The following is a 22,569-nucleotide window of genomic DNA, read 5'->3' as shown; positions in this document are numbered from 1 at the left end:
GAACAAGCCTTCAGATGACTCCCTCCCCCAGACTTAATTCACTACAATTGACCACAAGTAGAGCTGAGAAGAGTAAGCCCTGCACAAATTACAGAATCACGAGCAAAATGGATGCTCTATTATTTTAAGCCACTAAGTTACAGGGAGGTTTGTCATGTACCAATAGAAAACTGGCACACCCCACACAATCACAAACACTTTAATATTAGCTGGCTTTCAAAATTTTGTCATGCTGATGAAGAATGTATATTATTCCAGTGCTATATTTTGTATTTCTCTAATTTCAAATATAACTGAACATTTCTTCATATAATTCTTAGATATATAGGATTCTTTTGTGTGTATGAACTGGCTATTTGTATGTCTATTCGGCTTCCTGAAATTCTTGTGCAGATTTTCCAAGAATTCCTTGTTTATTCTAAATATCATTGTTCACAAGGTATTTCATTTTAAACATTAATTTTATTGCTTTTCTAGTCACATTCTATTAACCTAGAAATCACCTTTTTACATGATGTTAAGTACAGAGCCAACTGTATTTTACCACATAGAACACCAAATTAGTCATCACACCTACTGAACAATTATCCTTGAAGTGCTTCTTCTGTCATATGACAAGTTCTTAGATATATTAATCTGTAGCTGGGTTCTCTACTCCATTTCACTGGCCTATTTATCTGTACTGAGGAAATGCTACCTTTTTTTTTTCACTACTAAGGCTTTGTAGCTTGTCTTGATGTGTACTACAATCGACACTGTTTTACCTGTGCATGCCCTTATTCTGCCACAATAATTTTAGAATCAATTTGTCATTTACTAAAATAGTAAAATTCTTGCCATAGTCTTGACTATATCACACTGAATTAATAGATTATTTGAGAAAGAAATCACATATATGAAAGCTGTCATTTTGTCCATTAAATTACATATCTCACAACTTATCCTGGTCTCCTCTAATACTGCTACATAGTTTTAAATTTTTTCATGAAGTTCTTGAGTAACTTTGTTAAAGTAGTTCCTGAATTATTTATAGTTTTCTGATTACTTTTTACTTTATTATCTAATTTTTTAAGTAGATAATTATTTATGAATAGTCATTTACTTGAATATTTTATTTTGTTTTATTTTTTAAATTTTATATTTCTCTTATGTTGCACACTCAGATAGTGCCCAATTAGTGGATTACACCTCTTTTATAGGTCCTTCTAGTTCACAAATTTGATTTATTCATAATTATTGAGAATTAAACATTAAGCATAGTCCTTATTTTAATGAAACTTACAGCAATATTCCATGATTGTGTATGAAATGGAAGTCTGTATTAGATACAACAAGCAAAACAAGAAACAGAAAATCTAGTTTTTGTCTTGGCTCTGCCACTGATTTTTGGAGCAACAATGAGCAAATCACGATCTCTACATATCTCATTTTCAGCAAGTATTATGTAACAGTAAACAGAGCAATGGCCTTAGAATCAAATACATGAGGTATTCTTATATTCTTAACCTCAATTCAGCCTCCTGTGTGTGTGTGTGCATCTGTTTGTGTTTGTGTAAGTGTACGTCCAAAGATATAACGTCTTTGAAAAAGTTACTCATTCTCTTTAAATTACTGGTTCATCATCTGTAAAACAGAAATAATATCTATACTTATGGTGATTATGAGAATTGAGTATATGTAATAATTTATATAATTTCTGGCACATAGTTGGTGCCCAGTAAAGAATATACATCATTTTCATAATTTGTAAAATAAGAGTAGTCACATGAGATTACTAAATTTGTTGTTCATAAACTTTAGTATGCCTTAAATCATTTGGAGGGTGATAAAACATATCTTGCCAAGTCTTACTTCCAGAGTTTCTCATTCAGTAGGTCTGGAATGGGACCTAAGAATTCACTTTTCTAACAAATTCCCAGATGATGATGATGATGTTATTCTGAGAAACAAATGCATGAGGTAATTTTTGTGTTTAGGCTGTTTAGGATTAAAATGAACAGATGCAGTGGCTAATTCAGTTGAGGCAACTTATCATAATGTTACACAGGAAAGTAAGAAAGCTCAAACACTCTTTCAGTAGCTAAACAATTCAGCACTCATAAAGAAACAGAATTATCACTCAGAGTAAGATGGCAGCCTATCATGTCTGCTCAGTAGTGGGAGTTCCATTGCTTTGTCTTGATTGCTTCGAAGTCCCAAATACTCAGCTTCTTTCTGTCAGCTTGCTGTGTGTCTGTCTACTTCTATTTTGGCTACTAACTATTCTTTCTCCATTTGCTTCTTTATCTCAGTGGCCTTTGCTCATTCATTTTCTTTATGTCAATTTACCAAAGCTGTGTTGCTTGAGCTTCCCTCTCTTTTTCCTATATATATACTCCCCAAGAGAGAAACTGACTAGATTAGTTTATAGCAAGGTGTCCCTGTTGGTCATTGTTCTCAAGGTACGATATTCAATAGGTTTTGAGGAAATCCAAGGATTACTGTCTTGGACTCAAGTGCTGATCTCAGGTCTACTTGTGGCATCTGGCATCTACTTTAGGGCATCTGGAATATATAGAATATATCATATAGAGCATGTTAACTAATACACAAGGTAACACTTCTGGGCACTTTATCCAAAAAGGAACTGTGAGCTTAGCAAATACTGAGAATACCATGGATTCTCTTCCAGGTTTTCCTACTTAAAAAAAAACCAACCCATTTCTTAGATATAAAATATGGGAGGCAAAGAAGAAGGCCAGATATACAAATTGGTATCTAAGTGGTTTCATGTAGCAAAATTAGGCTTAATTCTGGTAGTTATTGATACACAAAGGGAGAAACTGAATTAGTTCCACGCAGTAGGAGACAGTTTTATGCCACAGCCATATCTTGCAGTACTGTGGCTCTTAGTTAGCCCTAGTCCATCACAGGTTAGGTACTCCTATATGTGCTTATTTAGTTGGAGTCTGAAATAAGAGCAGGACCAACAAAATATAAAGTATTAGGTATAGGGGCCTCAGAAAAGCAGACTGAGGTTCAGGACAGGGATCAAGTAGCAGTGGGATACAACTGTTAATGAAGAAACTGATGTAGAGGAATGTTGCAGAGAGGAAACAGTTCCTAAAGATGGGTCATATAATGTCCCAATCAATTCTGGAGGTTTTTTCTTTCATGTGGTAGAAGCAGTAATCTACTTCCTACCCTAATCCAGGCTGCAAGATGGGGGATACTGATCCTGCCAGTAAAAAGGCCTTGGTGTCTATGGACAAATAGAAGGAAAACATAAGTTGAGGAGGACACCAATAAATTTTTAACTTCTCAAGTGTTTTACTTGATAATTTAACTTCCCACCTGCTTTTGTCTTAATTATTTATGGAAAATAGCTATAATCTGCCATAGGAAATAAGCAATGGTTATCTTCTTGCTTACAGCAAGTTTAAAAATGTTTCAACTTCCCATGCTGGAATCTTACCTACTCTGCTTCCATGAACACCAATTTAAGTCAAACCTAGTAGACAACTCAGAGATTAAAACCAGTATATGATGTCCTGACAGAAACATAAATGATATATTTGATAATGCTTTCTACAATAGTAATTTATTTGCTTTCAAAGGAAAGTCAATATTTTGACTACCAATATAAAAATATCTAAATAATTTGGACACTAGCTTCTTTGATATATTCTGTCATCCATCAGCAGTCACACAAGCAAGAATAATACCTCATATTCATTTGGTCCTTTATAGTCACAAAGTTCTTTCATATTATAATATTCATTGACACTTCTTTGTTCATTGGAGTCCTAGTATGTAAATGTCTTCCTGGCTAATAAGCCATGAGACAAGCAGGAGATGAAGAAAAGGAGGGTGAAAGTGTTGATCTCTCTGCTCCACACATTTAAAAGGAGATTTTCCCCTATGAAATCTTATTCCTTACATGCTTCCAGCCAGTTTTAATTTCATTGTTTTTTTCTTTTCCATGATTTATTTCCCTTACTTCCAAATATTATGTTTTTATTCCTTTAAAATGTGTTTCTAATCCACTATATTCTTATAGCCATAGCTAAATAGATATTAAATTTATTCACTGTTCTACTTTCTTTTCTTCAAGCTTAATCCCATCTACTTTTATAATTACAACTTTTCACCTCACGTACATTATAACTTTATAAAAATGTTAAATATTTTGTCTCTTTTCTAGCTTTTTATCTTTTGTTTTACTTATGCTCATTTTATCTATTTTAAAAGTACAAAAATTGGGGCAGAGATCAAGACAGCAGAGCAGGAGAATACTGGGTTCACATCCCCCCACAATCACATCAAAAAAATACACCCACATATGGAACAATTCTCACTGAAAACAACTGGAGACTGGCAGAAAGACTCTTCTACAACCAAGGCTGTAAAGAACTATCCAAACAGAATCAAGTAGGGAGGGAGGAGAAGTGATCAGGTTGGGACTTATACTCCTGGGTGGGGACACAGAAGAGAAGAGAAATATTATGGGCTCAGAGAGCCTCCCTGGGGAGTGAAAGAGTCAAACCAAATATTGAGCATCCCAGCCCTGGTATTTTGATAGTGGGAAGACAATTCCCCATAGCTGTTTAGAAAACTAGTGGAACTTCTAACAGGGCTGTAAGAAACTGAGACTCTACTCATAAAGAGCATGCACATGCTTGTTCACTCCCAAAAAAAGATGTTGGAAGCAGACTGAAACTGCCTGGGGCTCTGGCTGGTTTCCTGTCACCATGCCAGTGAGTACCCCACCCCCTTTAGCTCCAGTGCAGTTCCCCACTAGGGTAAAGGTTACCACTGTCTTGGACAGTGCATACTTGGTGAGGACGGAGCCAACTTGGACTCAGCACTGTATCTTAATGAGGAGAAGATGGCCATTACTGTACTCATGGAAGTTGTGGATCAGGAGCTGTCTGGAACACTGATTGATGTGCAGAGACCCTGGCTGAGAACAGAGCTGTCTGGAACAGAGACTCATGTACCCTGGCCCACGCTGGGCACCTGCCCTGGTCCCTCTTACTTCAACACTACTACCCTCTAGGGCGAAGGTACCATTGCAGGGAAGGGGCAGAGCAGGTTCTGTTCCTACAGGGAACAGAACCAGACCAGACCTGATTCTCAGGGCTTGTCCTCCAGCACCTCTGGACCCAACCTCACCCCAGACAGTCTTATGGCCACTGGCTCACACCTGACTAGCTCTAGCCATGCTATCTCCAGCTCTACCTCCCACCAGGGTGATAGCTGCCAGTGCACCCTGGGGGAATACATGACCCACGCACCTTTTAGATCCAGCTCTCCCACCAAAGGCACTGGGAACACACAGACTACACAGAGATGCTCCCACATAAGGACACCCTTTCAAGAGTGAGACAGTTTACTGTTTTACCTAATTTCATAGAGACATTCAAGAGAAAGTTAAACAAAATGATAAGACAAAGGAATTTGTTTCAAATGAAATAACAAGAAAAAACTCTGAAAAAATAATTAATGAAACAGAAATAAATAATTTACCAGATAAAGATTTCAAAGCATTAGTAATAAGAATGCTAACTGAACTTGAGAAAAGAATAGTGAGAATTTTAACAAGAAATTGAAAACATAAAAAGAAACCAGTCAGAGCTGAAGAATACAAGAAATGAGAAACACACTAGAAGGAATTAACAGCAGACTAGGGAATACAAAAGAACGCATAAGTGATCTGGAAGACAGAATGATGGAAATCACCCAATCAGAACAGCAAAAAGAAAAAAAAATTTTAAAAACGAGGACAGTGAGATTTCATCAAGCATACTATCATTGGCATTATAGGAGTCCTAGAAGGAGAAGAGAGAGAGAAAGGGGTTGAACATTTATTTGATGAAATTATGGCTGAAAACATCCTGATCTGAAGAAGGAAACAATGAGAGTCCTAAAAGAGATGAACCCAAAGATACCTACACCAAGACATATCATAATTAAAATGGCAAAAGTTAAAGAGAGAATTCTAAAGATCAGCAAGAGAAAAATAAAGAGTCACATACAAGGGAATCCCCATAGAGTTATCAGTGATTTTTCTGCAGAAACTTCACAGGCCAAAAGGGAGTGTCATGATATATTTAAACTGCTAAAAGGGAAAAACCTACAACCTAGGATACTCTACCCAGCAGAGTAATCATTCATATTTGAGGGAGAGATAAAGAATTTTTCAGACAAAAGAAAAAAAAAAAGAAAAAGAAATCATGAATACTAAACTGACCCTAAAGAAAGTGTTAAAGGGTCTTCTCTAAGTGGAAAAGAAAAGATTATAATAATAAGTAAGAATTTACGGGAAAGGAAAAATCCCACTAGAAAAGGCAAATATATAGTAAAGGCTATGGATTAATCACTTAAATAAGCTAGTATAAAAATTAAAAGACAAAAATTGGGACTTCCCTGGTGGTGCAGTGGTTAAGAATATACCCATGAATGCAGGGACAAGGGTTGGATCCCTGTCCTGGGAAGATCCCACATGCCATGGAGCCACTAAGCCCATGCGCCACAACTACTGAGCTTGCACTCTAGAGCCTATGTGCCACAAATACTGAGCCCATGTGCTGCAACTACTGAAGCCCACACACCTAGAGCCCATGCTCCACAACAAGAGAAGCCACCGCAATGAGAAGCCCATGCACCACAAAAAAGAGTAGCTCTCACTCACCATGACTAGAGAAAAGCCTGCATGCAGCAATGAAGATCCAAAAACGCAGCCAAAAATAATTTTTTTTTAAAAATGTAAATATGATGTCAACAACACAAAACATGGATGGGGGATTAAAAAATGTAGATCTTTTAGAATGTGTTTGAATGTAAATGGAGAACAGTTTAAAACAAGCAGAGTTATAGGTCGACGTCTATGAAGCCTGTGGTAACCACAAGTCAAAAACTTACAATAGATGCACAAAAACTATAGAGAAAGAAATACAAGTATACCACTAAAGAAAATCATAAAAGCACAAGGGAGAAAACTAAAATAGGAACAGAGAAGAACTATAAAAATAACCAGAACAAATAATGAAATGGTAATGAGTACATACCGATCAATAATCATTTTAAATGTCATTGGGAAAAGGCTCCAATCAAAAGATAAAGGTTGGCTAATTGGATAGAAAAAACAAGACCCATCCACATACTGCTTAGAAGAAACTCATTTCAGAGCTAATGACACACATAGACTAAAAGTGAGGTGATGGAAAAAGACAGTTCATGCAAATGGAAATGAAAATAAAGCTGAGGTTACAATACTCATATCAGACAAAATAGATGTTAAAACAAAGTCCATAATAAAAGACAAAGAAGGGCATTATATAATGACAAAGGGATCAATATAAGAAGAGGATATAACATTCATTAACATAAATGCACCTAATAGACAAGCACCTAAATATACAAAGCAAACACTAACAGACACAAAGGGAAAAATTAATAATAATACAATAATAGTAGGGGATGTTAATACCCCACTTACATCAATAGACACATCATCCAGACATAAAATCAATATGGAAATGGTGGTCTTACATGACACATCAGACCAGTTGGTTTAATAGAAATCTATGGGACATTCCATCCCCAAACAGCAGATACACATTCTTTTCAAGTGCACATGGAGTGTTCTCCAGGTCAGATCATATGTAGGCCACGAAACAAGTCTCAACAAATTTAAGAGGTCAGAAATTATAGCAAGCATTTTTTTCAAACCACAGTGGTATGAAACTAGAAAACAATTACATGAAAAAAAAAGGAAAAACACAAACATGTGGAGAGAAAAAAAAATGTTACTAAAAAACCAAAGCACCAATGAAGAAATCAAAGAAAAAATCAGAAAATACCTTGAGACAAATGAAAATAAAAAGACTCATTTCCAAAATCTGTGGGATGCAGAAAAAGCAGTTCTAAGAGGGAAATTTATAGCAATACAGTCCTACCTGAAGAAACAAGAAAAAATCTCGAAAACAAATAATTATTTAAAGAAATTAGAAAGAGAAGAGCAAACAAAGCCCAAAATCAGCAGGAGGAAGGAAATAATAATGATCAGAGAGGAAATAAAAACCAAAAAAATTATAGAAAAGATCAACCAAGAGCTGTTATTTTTTTAAAGGTAAACAAAATTGATAAGCCTTAAGCCAGGCTTATTAAGAGAAAAAGAGAGGATCTAAATAAACAAAATAAGATATGAAAGAGGAAAAATTACAACCAATATCAAAGAGATACAAAAGATCATAAGAGAATACAACAAATTGGACAGCCTAGAAGAAATGGATAAATTTCTAGAAACATATAATCTTCCAAAACTGAATCAAAAAGAAACAATCTGAATAGACCAATAACTAGCAGTGAAATTGAATTTGTAAGGAAAAAACTCCCAGCAAACCAGTCCAGGACCAGACAGCTTCACAGGAGAATTCTACCAAACATATAAAGAAGAGATAATACTTATCATTCTCAAAGTATTTCAAAAAATTTAAGAGGAGGGAACACGTCCAAATTCATTCTACAAGGCCACCATTACCCTCACACCAAAATCAGATAAAGACACACATACAAAAAGAAAATTACAGGCCAAATCTCTGATGAATATAGATGCAAAAATCCTCAACAAAATATTAGCAAGTTGAATTCAACACTATATAAGAAGGATCATACACCATGATCAAGTGAGATTTATTCTAGGGATGCAAGAATGGTTCAATATCCACTAATCAGTCAATGTGATATATTACATTAACAAAACAGCATAAAAATTATGTGATCATCTCAACAGATGCAGAAAAAGCTTTTAACATGATAAAGTTTCATCAAGGTGGGTATAGAGGGAATGTATCTCAACATAATAAAGGCCACTTATGACAAATGCACAGCTAACATCATACTCAATAATGAAATGGTAAAAGCTTTTCCTCTAAAATTAAGAAAAAGACAAGGATGCTCACTCTTTCCCCTTCTAATTATCACTGTATTGGAAATCCAAGCTACAGCAATAAAGACAAGAAAAAGAAATAAAAGGCATTCAAATTAAAAGGGAAGAAATAAAACTGTCTCTATTTGCAGATGACATGATACTACACATATAAAACCCTAAAGTATTCATCATAAAACTATTAGTTCTAATAAATGCATTCAGTAAAGTTGCAGGATACAAAATTAATTGATAAAAAATTAAAAATGATACAAAAAAATGGAAACATATCCCATGTTCATGGATTGGAAGAATTAATATTGTCAAGATGTCCATACTATCCAAAGCAATCTACAGAATTTAATGCAATCCCTACAAAAATACCCAGCACATTTTTCATAGAACTAGAACAAATAATCCTAAAATTTATATGAACGCACAAAAGATCCTGAATAGCTAAAACAATCATGAGAAAAAACACTTTCACATAAATCGCAGTTAATATTTTTTCCATCTGCCTCCTAAGGCAAAGGAAACAAAAGCAAAAATAAACAAATGAGATCTAATTAAATGTAAAAGCTTTTGCACAGAAAAGAAAACCACTGACAAAATGAAAAGACAACCTACTGAATGGGAGAAAATATTTGCAAATGATCTGGATGATAAGGGGTTAATATACAAAATATATAAATACTTCAGAAAACTCAATATTATAAAAAACCCAAATAACCTAATTAAAAACTGGGCAGAAGACCTGAATAATCATTTCTCCAAAGAAGACACACAAATGGCCAACTGGCACATGAAAAGATGCTCAACATTGCTAATCATCAGCGAAATGCAAATCAAAACCACACCTGTCAGAAAGGCTATCATCAAAAAGACCACAAATGACAAATGTTGGCGAGAATGGGGAGAAAAGGGAACCCTAGTACAACTGTTATGGGGAATGTAAATTAGTGCAGGCACTATGGAAAACAGTATGGAGTTTCCTCAAAAAACTAAAAATAGAACTACCATATGATCCAGAAATTCTGCTCCTGGTTATACATCCAAAAAAAAAAAAAAAACCCCGAAAACACTAATTCAAAACAATAACGCACCTCAATGTTCAGCACAGCATTATTTACAGTAGCCAAATATGCAGGCAACCTAAGTGTCCATCAACAGGTGAATGGATAAACAAGATGTGGTACATATATTTACTGAAATATTACTGAGTAATGAAATATTACTCAGTCATAAAAATGAACAAAGTTTTGCCTTCTGCAACAACATGGATGGGCCTGGGGGATATTATGCTTAGCAAAATAAGTCAGATAGAGAAGGACAAACACTGTATGGTATCACTTACATATGGAATATAAAACTGAAACAAATGAATACAACATAACAGAAACAGGCTTACAGATAGAACAAACTAGTGATTACCAGTGGAGAGGAGAAAGGGGTGCAGGCAAGAGAGGGGTAGCGAATGAAGATGTATAAACTACTATGTATATAATAAATAAGATACAAGAATGTATTGTATAGCACAGGGAATATAGCCAATATTTTATAACTTCAAATGGCATATAATCTATAAAAATATTAGATCACTATGTTGTACACTTGAAACCATATAATATTGTAAATCAACTATATTTCAATAAAAATAATAAGCTATGAAAATTATCTTTACTGACATTTTAATAAAACTTTTTTTTCCCTTACTTGTTGAATTTTCTAAAATACATCACACCAAGCAAGAAATACAGTAATAGTAGAGAGAATTCTTTAAAAATAGTCACTTCTCTGGCTCCCTTTATTAACAACTCATGACAAGTAAAGAAGACTTTAAAAAAAAAAAAACTATGTGTAGAAAACCAGGAAGTGTGTATCTCAACAAACTATTAGTAAGTCTTATGATGGTGATATATTTTACTGGCTGGAATGACTTGTTTGCTGTAACGATTTTCCATTAGTCCTTATATTAGGAGCTTCTAAACAGTCGTTGGACTTCAAGCAAACAATGCCAACTGTCATGAACCAGGAGGTACTGAACTACAGGATTAATAGAGGAGAAAGACAATAGGCCTTTAGTCAATCAAGTTCCTCACACTAGTCTTTTTAATTTTTTTATTTTATAGTTGATGACCCACACTTCTTACCAAGATAAAGGAAAACCTTGTCATGAAGTTTTCCCCTAATTTTTTTGTGCATTTTCATTCCTTAACCTAAAATCAGAAATATCTCATATCTCAATTCGTATTATTTATGCACTTATTGAGTTTTTACTATGGGCTATGCACTGATCTGTACACTTTACATTCCTATGAGGAAGGTATCACTATTGTACCAATTCCCTGGTGACAAAAGTGAGGCTCAAAAAGGTTGAAATACCATATGTCATTGAAACTAAAACGCCAATGGCCATCAATTGTAAGAGACACTATTATTTTACGTACTTCTAAAAAAAAACAATCACTACCACTCATATTATGGTACAACGTCTTAAGGAAAGTCCTATGTTACTCAAATTTCAGTCTCACTAGCTTTTCAAGTTCCTAAAACAAAATTTATATTACATTCATATTATTCCCATACTTAAAATAAATTAGTGATTTCCTATTGCATTAAAAATAAAATCGAAAGTTCTGACCCTGTCCCACAAGGACCTCCATGAGTTAGACCCTGAACGTCTTTCCAACCTATCATTCTATCACTCTCCCCACCAAGTAACTATGTTCCAACACATAGGTCTTCTCTAAACTGAACATACCCAAATCTTTGCTTCCTCAAGGTCTTTCCACATGTGTACCTTGTGCTTGGAATTTTCTTAATGATCATTCTTCCCATGGTTAACTCCTTCTCATGCTTTAGTTTCCTCCATTTAAATGCTCCCTATTCAGTGACGCCTTCTTTATCCCTCATCTAAAGCAGGTTTCACACAATTTTCTCTACTCAGTTGTCAATCAGTTGTTTTTAATCTGTGGTTTTTTTTTTTTTTCTTTTAAGTTTGAGACCCATAAATTCCATAAAGGCATGGGTATTAGTTACTAGTTTATCTTTAATACTGTTAGGCTGCACTGTGCAAGCCTACAAGGCCAGTGCCAGCCCAGCTTCAAGACTGAAGAAAGAGCCTGGAGTCAGTGACAGAGACATCAATGGTTTAATGGATGGGGGAGCTTACATGTCTGAAGCAAGGTTCTGGAGTGCCACATCCTGTGCAGCAGACCAGCAGACAAGACATGGTGGTAGGCTTTGCTGGGGATGCGGGGGTGGGGGAGGAAGGACAGGGACTGCCAGTTATAGGGGGAGTCAGTTTGGCTCACAATGTTACTAGGGAAACTAGCAGAGCGGCACATCCCTCACCACCCGTTTGATAAGAACAATCACTAGCTCGGCCTGTGGCAAGCATGTAGAAACGTCAGTCAGGTGAGTAGGGTTTAGGTGAAGCAGGCACGGTTGGAGCAGAGGCATGCACAGAGAGCAAGAGAACAGCCATCTTGAGTGGCCTGACCACACAAATACCAAGAACAGTGACACTATACAATTAAAAAGAGATGAGTAAGAAAAACTGAAATAACAATCCGTTATATTGCATTCCTATGCACCAGGCACTGTTCTAAGCACTTTACATCCATTTAATATGTTTAATTCTAAGTATGTATATAAGATATACACTAACTACTATTACCATTATTTTACAGAAGAGAAACTAAGGCACATAAATGTCCCTGAAACTATTTAAGAACCATTTTAAATGGTGAGCTTCAACAACTGTTAACCTGTACTCATTTAGAAATTAGTTGGGTATGGTTTTATCAGGTTGTAACAAAAAAAGCAGTCTAACTTTTTAAAACAATAACAAGTTATTCCACTTAAATTACACACCAATTAGTACTTGATAAATGAAAATGAGAATTTCTCAAATTATTGTTTATATAAAGTCCAGGTGGGCTCAAAGCAAGGAAACTTCATTTTGACTACTGTTTTGCTCTTGGCCACTTTGTAGCAGTGTGTTAGGAATATTACAAAGTGATTTATGGTTTTTGCAACCTTCCTTCTTCCTAGGACAGGCACCTATCAGAAACTAAGTTTACAAGCCAACAACATATGCAGAATTTGCTCTGTAACTGTGCTTCCAAAATTAGGGTAAGTAGAAAAATCTCTGATAAACTAGATCAGTGATTTTCAAAGTGTAGTCCTAATTTCCAGAGTTTTGAAGTGGTTGTTGACAATTTTGCCCGTTTCTATTACTGTTTTTTGGAGCTTAAGATTTTCTGAGTTCCTCACTCTGACATTCTGGAAGTCCCATCTAATAAAGTTTTAAAAAGATTAAGATATCTTCTAGTTAACCACCCAGACAGATGTCAGTAAGAAGTCTAAGATTGTTAACTAGACATTATATTATTTTGTATCCTAACACTAACAATCAAGGCACTCTATTTCCAAGAAAGAAATATTGGAATTAGCTTGTTTTTGTTTCTTGCCTAACAATAACCTTTAAAAAAAATCATGTTTAAATTTTCTGAAGACCGTGTTTTAACAATTGTATTTTAATTTTTAACAATGTGAAAAAGTTATACCTAATTTATTTTTGTACTGTTAAAATATAAACATGGAATATTTTGTGAAAGTTAAATAGAAATCTGAATGAAATATAATCTGTTACCAGGAAGACTTCATGATTTGATAAAAAAAATAAACACTTCTGTGTTTGAATGAAAACAAGTAAACAAAATTTCTGATTTTATACAAATCTATTCATTTTAAGAAAAATTAAACCAATATAATAAAAGGTTCTATCTATACACATCCAAAACATACATGTATATGATATGATATTTTGAACAAACAACTATGAAAGCATTAAGGAGGGATAAACTCATTTTGCTTAGGATTTGACAAAGAGGTTTTTTCAAATGGAGAAGAGAGAGAAGAACATTTGAAATAGAGATATTCACACCTACAAAAGTAGGGAATTACAGAAGTACCCAATGTGTCCAGGAAAGAGCAAGTGCCTACAGTGTGGGGGAGATAGGGATAAAATTCTGAGATGAGATAGGAAAATTCAGTTGATTCTATTGTGAAGACTCTTCAAAGTCCCACTGAAGGAGTGTGAAATTCACCTCCCAAGTACTGTGGAAAATAACTTATAAAACCTACATGTGAGAAACACAGCTCTTCAGACAACATAAAGGATGAAGTTATGAATAGGAGAAGAGAAAACAAATTGAATATAGAATCACTACTGAGAAGTTGGGTTTTTTTAAGCCCACCACATCTGTACTGTAGGCCATGTTTCTCACCCAGAAAACAGAGTTCTTCTCCATTTGACATTGTGATAAGATTATTTCCCATAAAATAAGATGTTTGTTAGTTTTGCTGCTTTGACTAGTGGGTTCATAGAAGCAAAACTCAGTCATAACCTGTGAGAAGGGCTGACAGGACCTTTATGTGGGTAAGGTCCTATAGGTCATTTGGATATAAAGATAAACATTTCTAAATGAAAAAAAAAGTTTGTGAGAATATTTGTTAACTTCTAGAGTTCTTTTCTAAATTATTTAAATATAATAAAAAAGATAATGTTAATACCTCTGTCATCTTATTAAATGGCTTATTTATTTATACAAGGAAAAATTATTTCAATATAATACGAAAGTCAAATTAAAAGCAATAGAAGAAGGAAAAATACTTGATACCAGTCTTTGACACTAATCAAGTTCTTGGTGATGCCACTTAGGTGAAATGGGTCCTATTTTCCATTATCTATAAAATGAGTACATTAATTATGACTTCAAAAATTCCACCCAGATTTAAATTGAACACTTTATAGTTATTTTCTTAAATCCACTACAAAAAAATTGTACATGTCAATTTAATTTGCTTGTTCATGTAAAATATTTTACTTTACCCCAAAATTAGTAAATAAATCCTTGATACTAGGTCCAAATTCCTGATCTTTTGTTTGATCTTTGTCCAACAAATGAGGCTGTTTACGTCTCCCAGCTTTTATCCTCGCTGTGCCTATACGTTAACAAGTAAAAGAATCTTATGACACGTTCAAATAACTAAAACACATATTATAAACATACATACACATCCCAATACACCCAGTTTGTCTTGAAAAGCTTTTTTAAAAAAGCTAAAGTCAATCTAACTAAAAGGCACATTCTTCTAAAACAGTGCTGTCCTAAAGAACATTCTGTGATAAGAAAAATTTCCCATATCTGTACTCTCCAACACTGTAGCCATTATCCATTAGGAGAATATTTGATTTTTTTTTAATTTATTATTTTTTTTAAATTTATTTATTTATTATTTTTTGGGGGGTACACCAAGTTCAATCATCTGTTTTTATACACATATCCCCGTATTCCCTCCCTTCCTTGACTCCCCCTCCTCGAGTCCCCCCCACCCTGCCTGCCCCAGTCCTCTAAGGCATCTTTCATCCTCGAGTTGGACTCCCTTTGTTATACAACAACTTCCCACTGACTATCTATTTTGCAGTTGATCCAGTAATCCCACTCCTGGGCATATACCCAAAGAAAACCATAATCCCAAAAGAAACTTGTACCATAATGTTTATTGCAGCACTATTTACAATATCCAGGACATGGAAGCAACCGAAATGCCCATCAACAAATGAATGGATAAAGAAGATGTGGCATATATATATACAATGGAATATTACTCAGCTATAAAAAGGGATGAGATGGAGCTATATGTAATGATTTCTTTAATGTTACATGTATATTTTAGTGTTTCCAAAAGAATTTTAACAGTTATTACTTTATCTTACAATTCTATGGGGCAGTACATGCCTTAAATCATGATAGGTAAATAGGTTTAAATATGCTTCTTTCTTTAAGAAAATATCTGAATTTTAAATAGAAAGAATTTTTAAAGAGGAATGACAAGAAGCCAAAATATGTACTAGTGAAAGTCTGGTACATAAATAAAATAAAACTTGGCTGCATGTGGATGTATTTGTTCAAATAATACTAGCACATAACACTGTATGTCCATGGCAGAAAGACATGTACACAGAAAGAAATGCAGTTCAGCCACATTCTGAGAACTGGGATCAGGGTAGGGGTGAGGAATACATTGTCCTTTAACTTAATGAATTATATTTTTATAGTCACCTCGTATACTGTGTGGAAAGCATGAAAATGGTATTAATGTAGACCACGCAATAACTGCAATAATAGCAAAACGAATCCACCAACTCCACTGCCAGCGTTCACCACCATCACTGTCTTCAACACTTTAACAGAGGAAATGAAAATTTTCAACTTTGTATATTTTATTACAAACAGAGCCATTATTAAACAGAGAGAGAAAGCATTTTCTGTTAATTTGCTACTGTTTGTTTGGCTGAGATTGAGTGGTTGTGAGTTCTCCAATTATGTGGTTCTCTTTTGTCCTGTAGGATCCTAAATTTTTTTCCTTTCTCCACTTTTCCCCTGTCCACTCGGGTGGCAAAGAGTAATTCTTTGTTCCCTTTCAACTTTTTCTCCAACAAAGAAGCCATACATTTAAAAGACTATCACTCTAAATCTCATCTCTTCTTTGAAATCATTCCTGCCCCTTTAAATCATGTGCCCAATTCTTTAGGCCAAGACTGGCCCTCTAAGTTGCACAACTAACACTTTATCTGGGTATCTGACCCTTTAAATCACATATACTTGGTAATCTTTTTCTTATAATCCCTTCTCTGAACTCACAGATTGAGCATGTATTACCCTGCTAGTGATCATACCTAATCACACTTTGACAGAACTTTGTCTTCTATCTTCCCTGTGATTTTTCTTGGTCAGCCTTTGCAAATCACAAAGCCTTGCAGTGGGCAGGATGAGATGGAAATGTGAAGGACCTGCTGTTGGGATTTGTTGATTTTTCCCTTTGCAGTTTCAACATTCTTTCTCTTCAGTAATGCTTAGGCCATGATTTTGTGAAGGATTTTCATAGTTGTGACATTATTTTGTATCAATGTAATGGTATTAGGAAGTGGGGCCATTGGAAGGTGATTAGGTCATGAGGGTAGAGTCTGCATGAATGTGATTAATGATCCCAAATAGACTTTTTGCCCCTTCATCCATGTAAGGACACAGGGAGAAGATGGCTGTGTCTATGAACCAGGAAGCAGGATCTCACCAGACACTGAATTTGCCAGCACCTTGATCTTGGACTTCCCAGCATACAGAACTGCAAGAAGTAAATTTCTGTCTTTGTAAGCCCAGTGTATGATATTTCTGTAACAGCTACCCAAGTGGACTAAGGTAGTACAAAAGAAAAATTCCTGCCTAGGATATGTATCTTTTCCCTATAAAGACAAATCTCTGTGTTAAAAGAGGGTCAACCTGATGACAAAGTAATCAACCTGATGACAGTTTGTCTTCCAATGAATGTGTCATATCAGGAACTCAGGGTTTACCTCTACTACTGATGAACTGGATACTCAGAAATAGTAATACTCATATCCTAGTAAATATTCTTGTTGAAATATTGTGTGAACAAATCCTTAGTGTGAAGAAATCCATGTTACTGCACTCATGCAAAGTTACCATTACTGCCACCATAGCCACTTTTCACATGAGCTTACTGAGGAAGAATTAGGGTGGTTAGAAAAAAAGAGGGCGGGGATAACATTAACAGGATGGGTCATCTTGTCCAACTGATTAAAGAGCCTCTCCCAAAGTACATACGCTTTTCATGTGCCAGTTCCAAGAGGTTCATCCACATATTCTCCTGGTTCCCTATTTTTTGATCTTGTTCTAAGTCTTTGGCTACCCAACCATAAATTAGTATAAATTTACACCTCAGGCCATCCCTCCTTCTATGCTAAGTGGACAACCAGCCTGAAGTTCTATTCACTAGAATGATTTCCTGTATTTCAAGGCCACTGTTGAGTGGAACTCTAATATAGTGGCCATCCCCTTTCTCATCTCAATGAGAGAACTTAAAATTTACACAATTAAATGTTTCCTTTTCCCTGGGAATATTTTCTAGTATTGTTAAAAAGAAGCCATATAACCCAGAAGCCTTAAAATAACTTTTGTGCCTCCAGTGATTAAATGCTACAACTATTTAATTTCCCAGTCGTGCCCTCCCTGGACTCAATCCCATGCTACAACCCATAATCATTCTAGTAACGATCTTCAATTTACTCCCAGCAAGGAGGTTATCTGTACTACAAATATGCAACCTAGTTCTGGAATCCTAAAGCTACTTCTGATACTGTTTTTACGAGGGTGAGTCAAAAATTATCTGAATTCTGGCTGTAGAATGTATAGAAGTTTTAATATAGTACTTAGTATCAGTCAAGATACTGATAGGAAAGAAATGGTATACTCATCTGAAATAATTTGAAGAGAGGGGGACAAGAAGACTATTTACAGTGACGTGGGCAGAGTTTAAGGAAATGAACAAGGCATAGCACAAAATTATGGGGCTAGCAGTACAGTAGCAAGCCGTTACGATGGGCCCGAATGTCAAGTGGAACAGTGCTTGATAAATGGAAAAGGAAGACTAAAAGGAGCCGTAGTCTTCAGAATAGGGATACAGCCAATTTGGGTACAACCCCTGCAAAAACTGGGAGGATAAATACCCTAGCCTTAATTTGCTCCTGCCCTCTCATTTGCCAGGGCCTCTCATTGGCCAAATCCAACTGAAATCCAGAGTTCAAGGGATTATGTTGAGGCTCTCAATATAGCCCCCTGGGGAAGAAAAGGGAATAGAGAAGGTTTTAGAAAAATAGAAGTGAATTTAGAGAGCTAAAAAAAAGAAAAAATACATCCAACACATATTCTCTGGTACCCTATCTGCAAACTTCACTATGGCCAGGTAAGAACCCAGATGAGCTGGCAGGGAAGCTAGGAGGAGAGCTTCCGATAAGAGGAGCTAGTTGGTTTTTGCACCTCAGTTTTAATTAGTTCTACATTTATATAAAACCAGAGTTTCGGAAACGGAGGGTGGACCTCTCTGTTTTCTTATAGTGGTAGATTTTATCTCCTTCATTAACTCCATCATCTTAATGAGAGAACTAAAAAAGGTAATAAGTCACTTACAGTACCACTTCCCAATACATAATTAAATATAACTTTAAAAATACATATTTAACCCAGAAAAATACATATTTATATAGGAGAAAGAAGGAAATAATAAAGACTAGCGAAGAAATAAATGAAATATAGAATAGAAAAACAATAGGGAAAATCAAATGAAATTACGAGATTTTTTTTAAATCAACAAAATTGACAAACCTTTAGCTAGACTAAGAAAAACAGACTCAAATAACAAAAATCAGAAATGAAAGAGAAGATATCACAACTGATACCACAGAAATAAAAAAGATAAGAAACTACTATGAACAATTTTATGCCAATACGTTGGAAAACCTAGAATAAGCAGATAAATTTCTAGAGACATATAACCTATGAAGACTGAATCACGAAAAAAATAAAATATCTGAACAAACATAGAGTCAATAAGGAGATTAAATCAGTAATCAAAAACCTCCCAACAAAGAAAATCCCCGGACCAAATAGCTTCACTGGAGAGTACCACCAAACACTTAAAGAAGAATTAATACCATTCCTTCTCAAACTTTTCCAAAGAAATTAAGAGGAAAGAATACTTCCAAACTCACTCCATGAGATCAGCATTACCCTGAAAACAAAATCAGACAAAGATACTACAAGAAAACTATACACTAATATCCCTGAATGAATAATGATGCCAAATTCATCAACAAAATACTAATAAACCAAATTCAACACGTTAAGAGAAATCATACATCACGACCAAGTGAGATTTATTCTGGAATACAAGAATGGTTCAACATATGAAAATCAGTTAATGTGATATACCACACTAACAGAATGAAGGACAAAAGCACATGATCATCTCAATTGATGCAGAAAAAGCATTCAACAAAATTTAACACCCTTTCATTATAGAAACACTCAACAAACTGGGACTAGAAGGAAATTACCCCAACTTAATAAAAGCCATATATGAAAAGCTGATGGCTAACACTGCACTCAATGGTGAAAAACTGAAAGCTCTCCCTCTAAGATCTGGACCAAGGCAAAGATGCCTACCTATTTTTACCACTTCTACTCAACATAGTACTAGAAATTCCAGCCAGAACAATCAGGCAAGAGAAAGAAATAAAAGGCATATCTATATTGGAAAGGGAGAGGTAAAATTATTTCTGTTTGCAGATGACTGATCTTCTATTTAGAAAATGCTAAAGACTCCAAAGGAAAAAACTGTTAAAACTAACAAATGAATTCAGCAAAGTTGCAGGATACAAAGTCAATACAAAAATCAAGTGTTTCTAAACACTAACAATGAGCAGCATGCAAGGCAAAGACTTGTACACTAAAAACTCCAAAACAATGAAGGAATTAAAGAAGATACAAATAAATGGAAAGACATGTATGCTCATGGATTTGCATATTCAGTATTGTTAAAATGCCTTCTTACCCAAAGCAATTTACAGATTCAATGCAATCCCTATCAATACCTCAACCAAATTTTTTGCAGAAATAGAAAAAGAAATCCTAAAATTTCATATGGAATCTCAAAAGACCCCAAATAGTCAAAACAATCCTGAGAAAGAAAAAGCCAGAGGCTTCACACCTCCTGATTTCAAAATATATTACAAAGCTGTAGTAATCAAAACAGTATGGTACTGGTATATAGACAGATATATAGAATAATGGAAGAGAATAATGATTCCAGAAATATATTCTCATAAATATGGACAATCTTTTACCAGAATGGTAAGAATACACAACTGTGAAAAGATAATCTTGTCAATAAATGGTGCTATAAAAAATGGATATTCATGTACAAAAGAATGAGGTTGGACCCTTTCCTTAAAATATATATAAAAATAACTAAAAATGGATTAAAGACCTAGACATAAAACCTGCAACAATAAAGCTCCCAGAAGACAACATACGAGGAAAGCTTCATGACATTGGATTCGGCAATTTATTTTTTGATATGATACCAAAAGCACAGGCAACAAAAATAAAATTAGAGAAATGGGACTACACTGAACTTAAAAATTGCACAGCAAAGGAAATAATCAACACGGTAAACAGGAAAGTTACAGAATGGGAGAAAATATTGGCAAATCAGGTACCCGGAGTAAGGCTAATACCCAGAATAGAGAAAGAACGGCCTCAACTCAATAAAAACAAAAATCTGATTTTAAAAATGTGCAAAGGACTTGAACAGATATTTCTCCAAAAAAAGATAATACAAATGGCCAACCAGTATATGATAGGATCCTCAACATCACTAATCATCAGGGAAATGAAAATCAAAACCACAATGAGATATCACCTCATACATACCTATTAGGGTAGCCATTACTGAAAACAAAACAAAACAAAACAAACAAACAAAACAAAAAGACAGAAAATAATTGTTGGCAAAGATATTGAAAAATTGGAAACCTTATGCGCTATTGGTGGGAATGTAAAATGGTACAGCCACTGTGGAAAACAATATGGAAGTTCTGCAAAAAAAATTAAAAATAGGAATACCATACAATCTAACAATTCTGGGTATATATCCCCAAAATATTGAAAACAGAGTCTCGAAGAGGTATTTGCACACCCATGTTAATTACAGTATTATTCACAATAGCCAAGAGGTTGAAGTAACCTATGGGTCAACTGACAGATGAATAGATAAAGAAAATGTGGTTTATACATACAACAAAATATTATTTAGCCTTAAAACAGAAGGAAATATTGTTATATGTTAAAATGTGGCTGAGCCTTGAAGACATTATGCTAAGTGAAATAAACCAGTCATAAAAGACAATTATTTCATGATTCCACTTATATGAGGTAGTCATATAAGTAGTCAAACTCTTAGAAGGTGGAACAGTCATTGCCAGGGGCTGGGGTGGTGGGGGAGGGGTGAGGCAGAAATGGCAAGTTGTTGTATAATGGATATAGAGTTTCAGTATTGCAAGACAAAAAAAATCTATAGATATGTTGTACAACAGTATGCATATAGTTACCATTACTGTATTATACACTTAAAAGTGGTTAGGATGGTAAATTTTATACTACATGTTTTTTACCACAAATAACAAAAAAACTATATGTGGAATTAGTAGTAAGGTTGTCATTATAAGCCGTTTTTTAAATTATATTTCAAACAGCAAAGATAAAATGTGTATTTTAAATGTATTTATATGTACATATATGTGCATATCGGTCACATTTACATATTTTTAAATATGGTTATTACAAATTAAATATGTATTTATAAGCTACAGTATCTATCCAATAAATATTTATTCAATGTAAACCAGAAAAATTAGAGGAAAAAAAATCAGCTTACCTTTTCTCGAAAGTACTATTCACAGAGCCCTTAATTAGGGGTGCTCCTATTGTATAACCCAAAGCATATCCGAGTATTCCTGCAGCTTCCACAAGGCCTATAAAACAAACAGTAAACATCAAACAACTACATAAACCAGCTTTGTTGTAAAAGGATAAAAATTATCTCACTGAAATGGATTACTTCTGAAAGCTTCATAGTATATTCTTTTAGTCTCCAAAGAAACAGAACCAATAAGATATTGAGAAAGAGAGAAAGAGACAGATACAGAGAGAGAGAGAGAATGAGAGAGA

At 34.7% G+C, this 22,569-nt stretch overlaps 1 protein-coding gene across 1 annotated transcript in view; it reads right to left on the bottom strand.

Annotated features, from left to right (window-relative positions):
* SLCO6A1 (solute carrier organic anion transporter family member 6A1) overlaps positions 1 to 22,569 on the bottom strand; it is a 78,552-nt gene that overhangs the window by 43,462 nt on the left and 12,521 nt on the right. Inside the window, exons 4-6 of the mRNA XM_057720160.1 lie at positions 22,277 to 22,373; positions 16,045 to 16,166; positions 14,811 to 14,923 (exon numbers count right to left, since the gene is read on the bottom strand). Of these exons, the coding sequence (XP_057576143.1) occupies positions 14,811 to 14,923; positions 16,045 to 16,166; positions 22,277 to 22,373 (332 nt within the window). The remainder of the gene's footprint in view (positions 1 to 14,810; positions 14,924 to 16,044; positions 16,167 to 22,276; positions 22,374 to 22,569) is intronic.

Source organism: Hippopotamus amphibius, chromosome 1 (genome assembly GCF_030028045.1).
Source record: "Hippopotamus amphibius kiboko isolate mHipAmp2 chromosome 1, mHipAmp2.hap2, whole genome shotgun sequence".
Taxonomy (NCBI): Eukaryota; Metazoa; Chordata; class Mammalia; order Artiodactyla; family Hippopotamidae; genus Hippopotamus; species Hippopotamus amphibius.
This window is presented reverse-complemented; position numbering and strand designations above follow the sequence as displayed.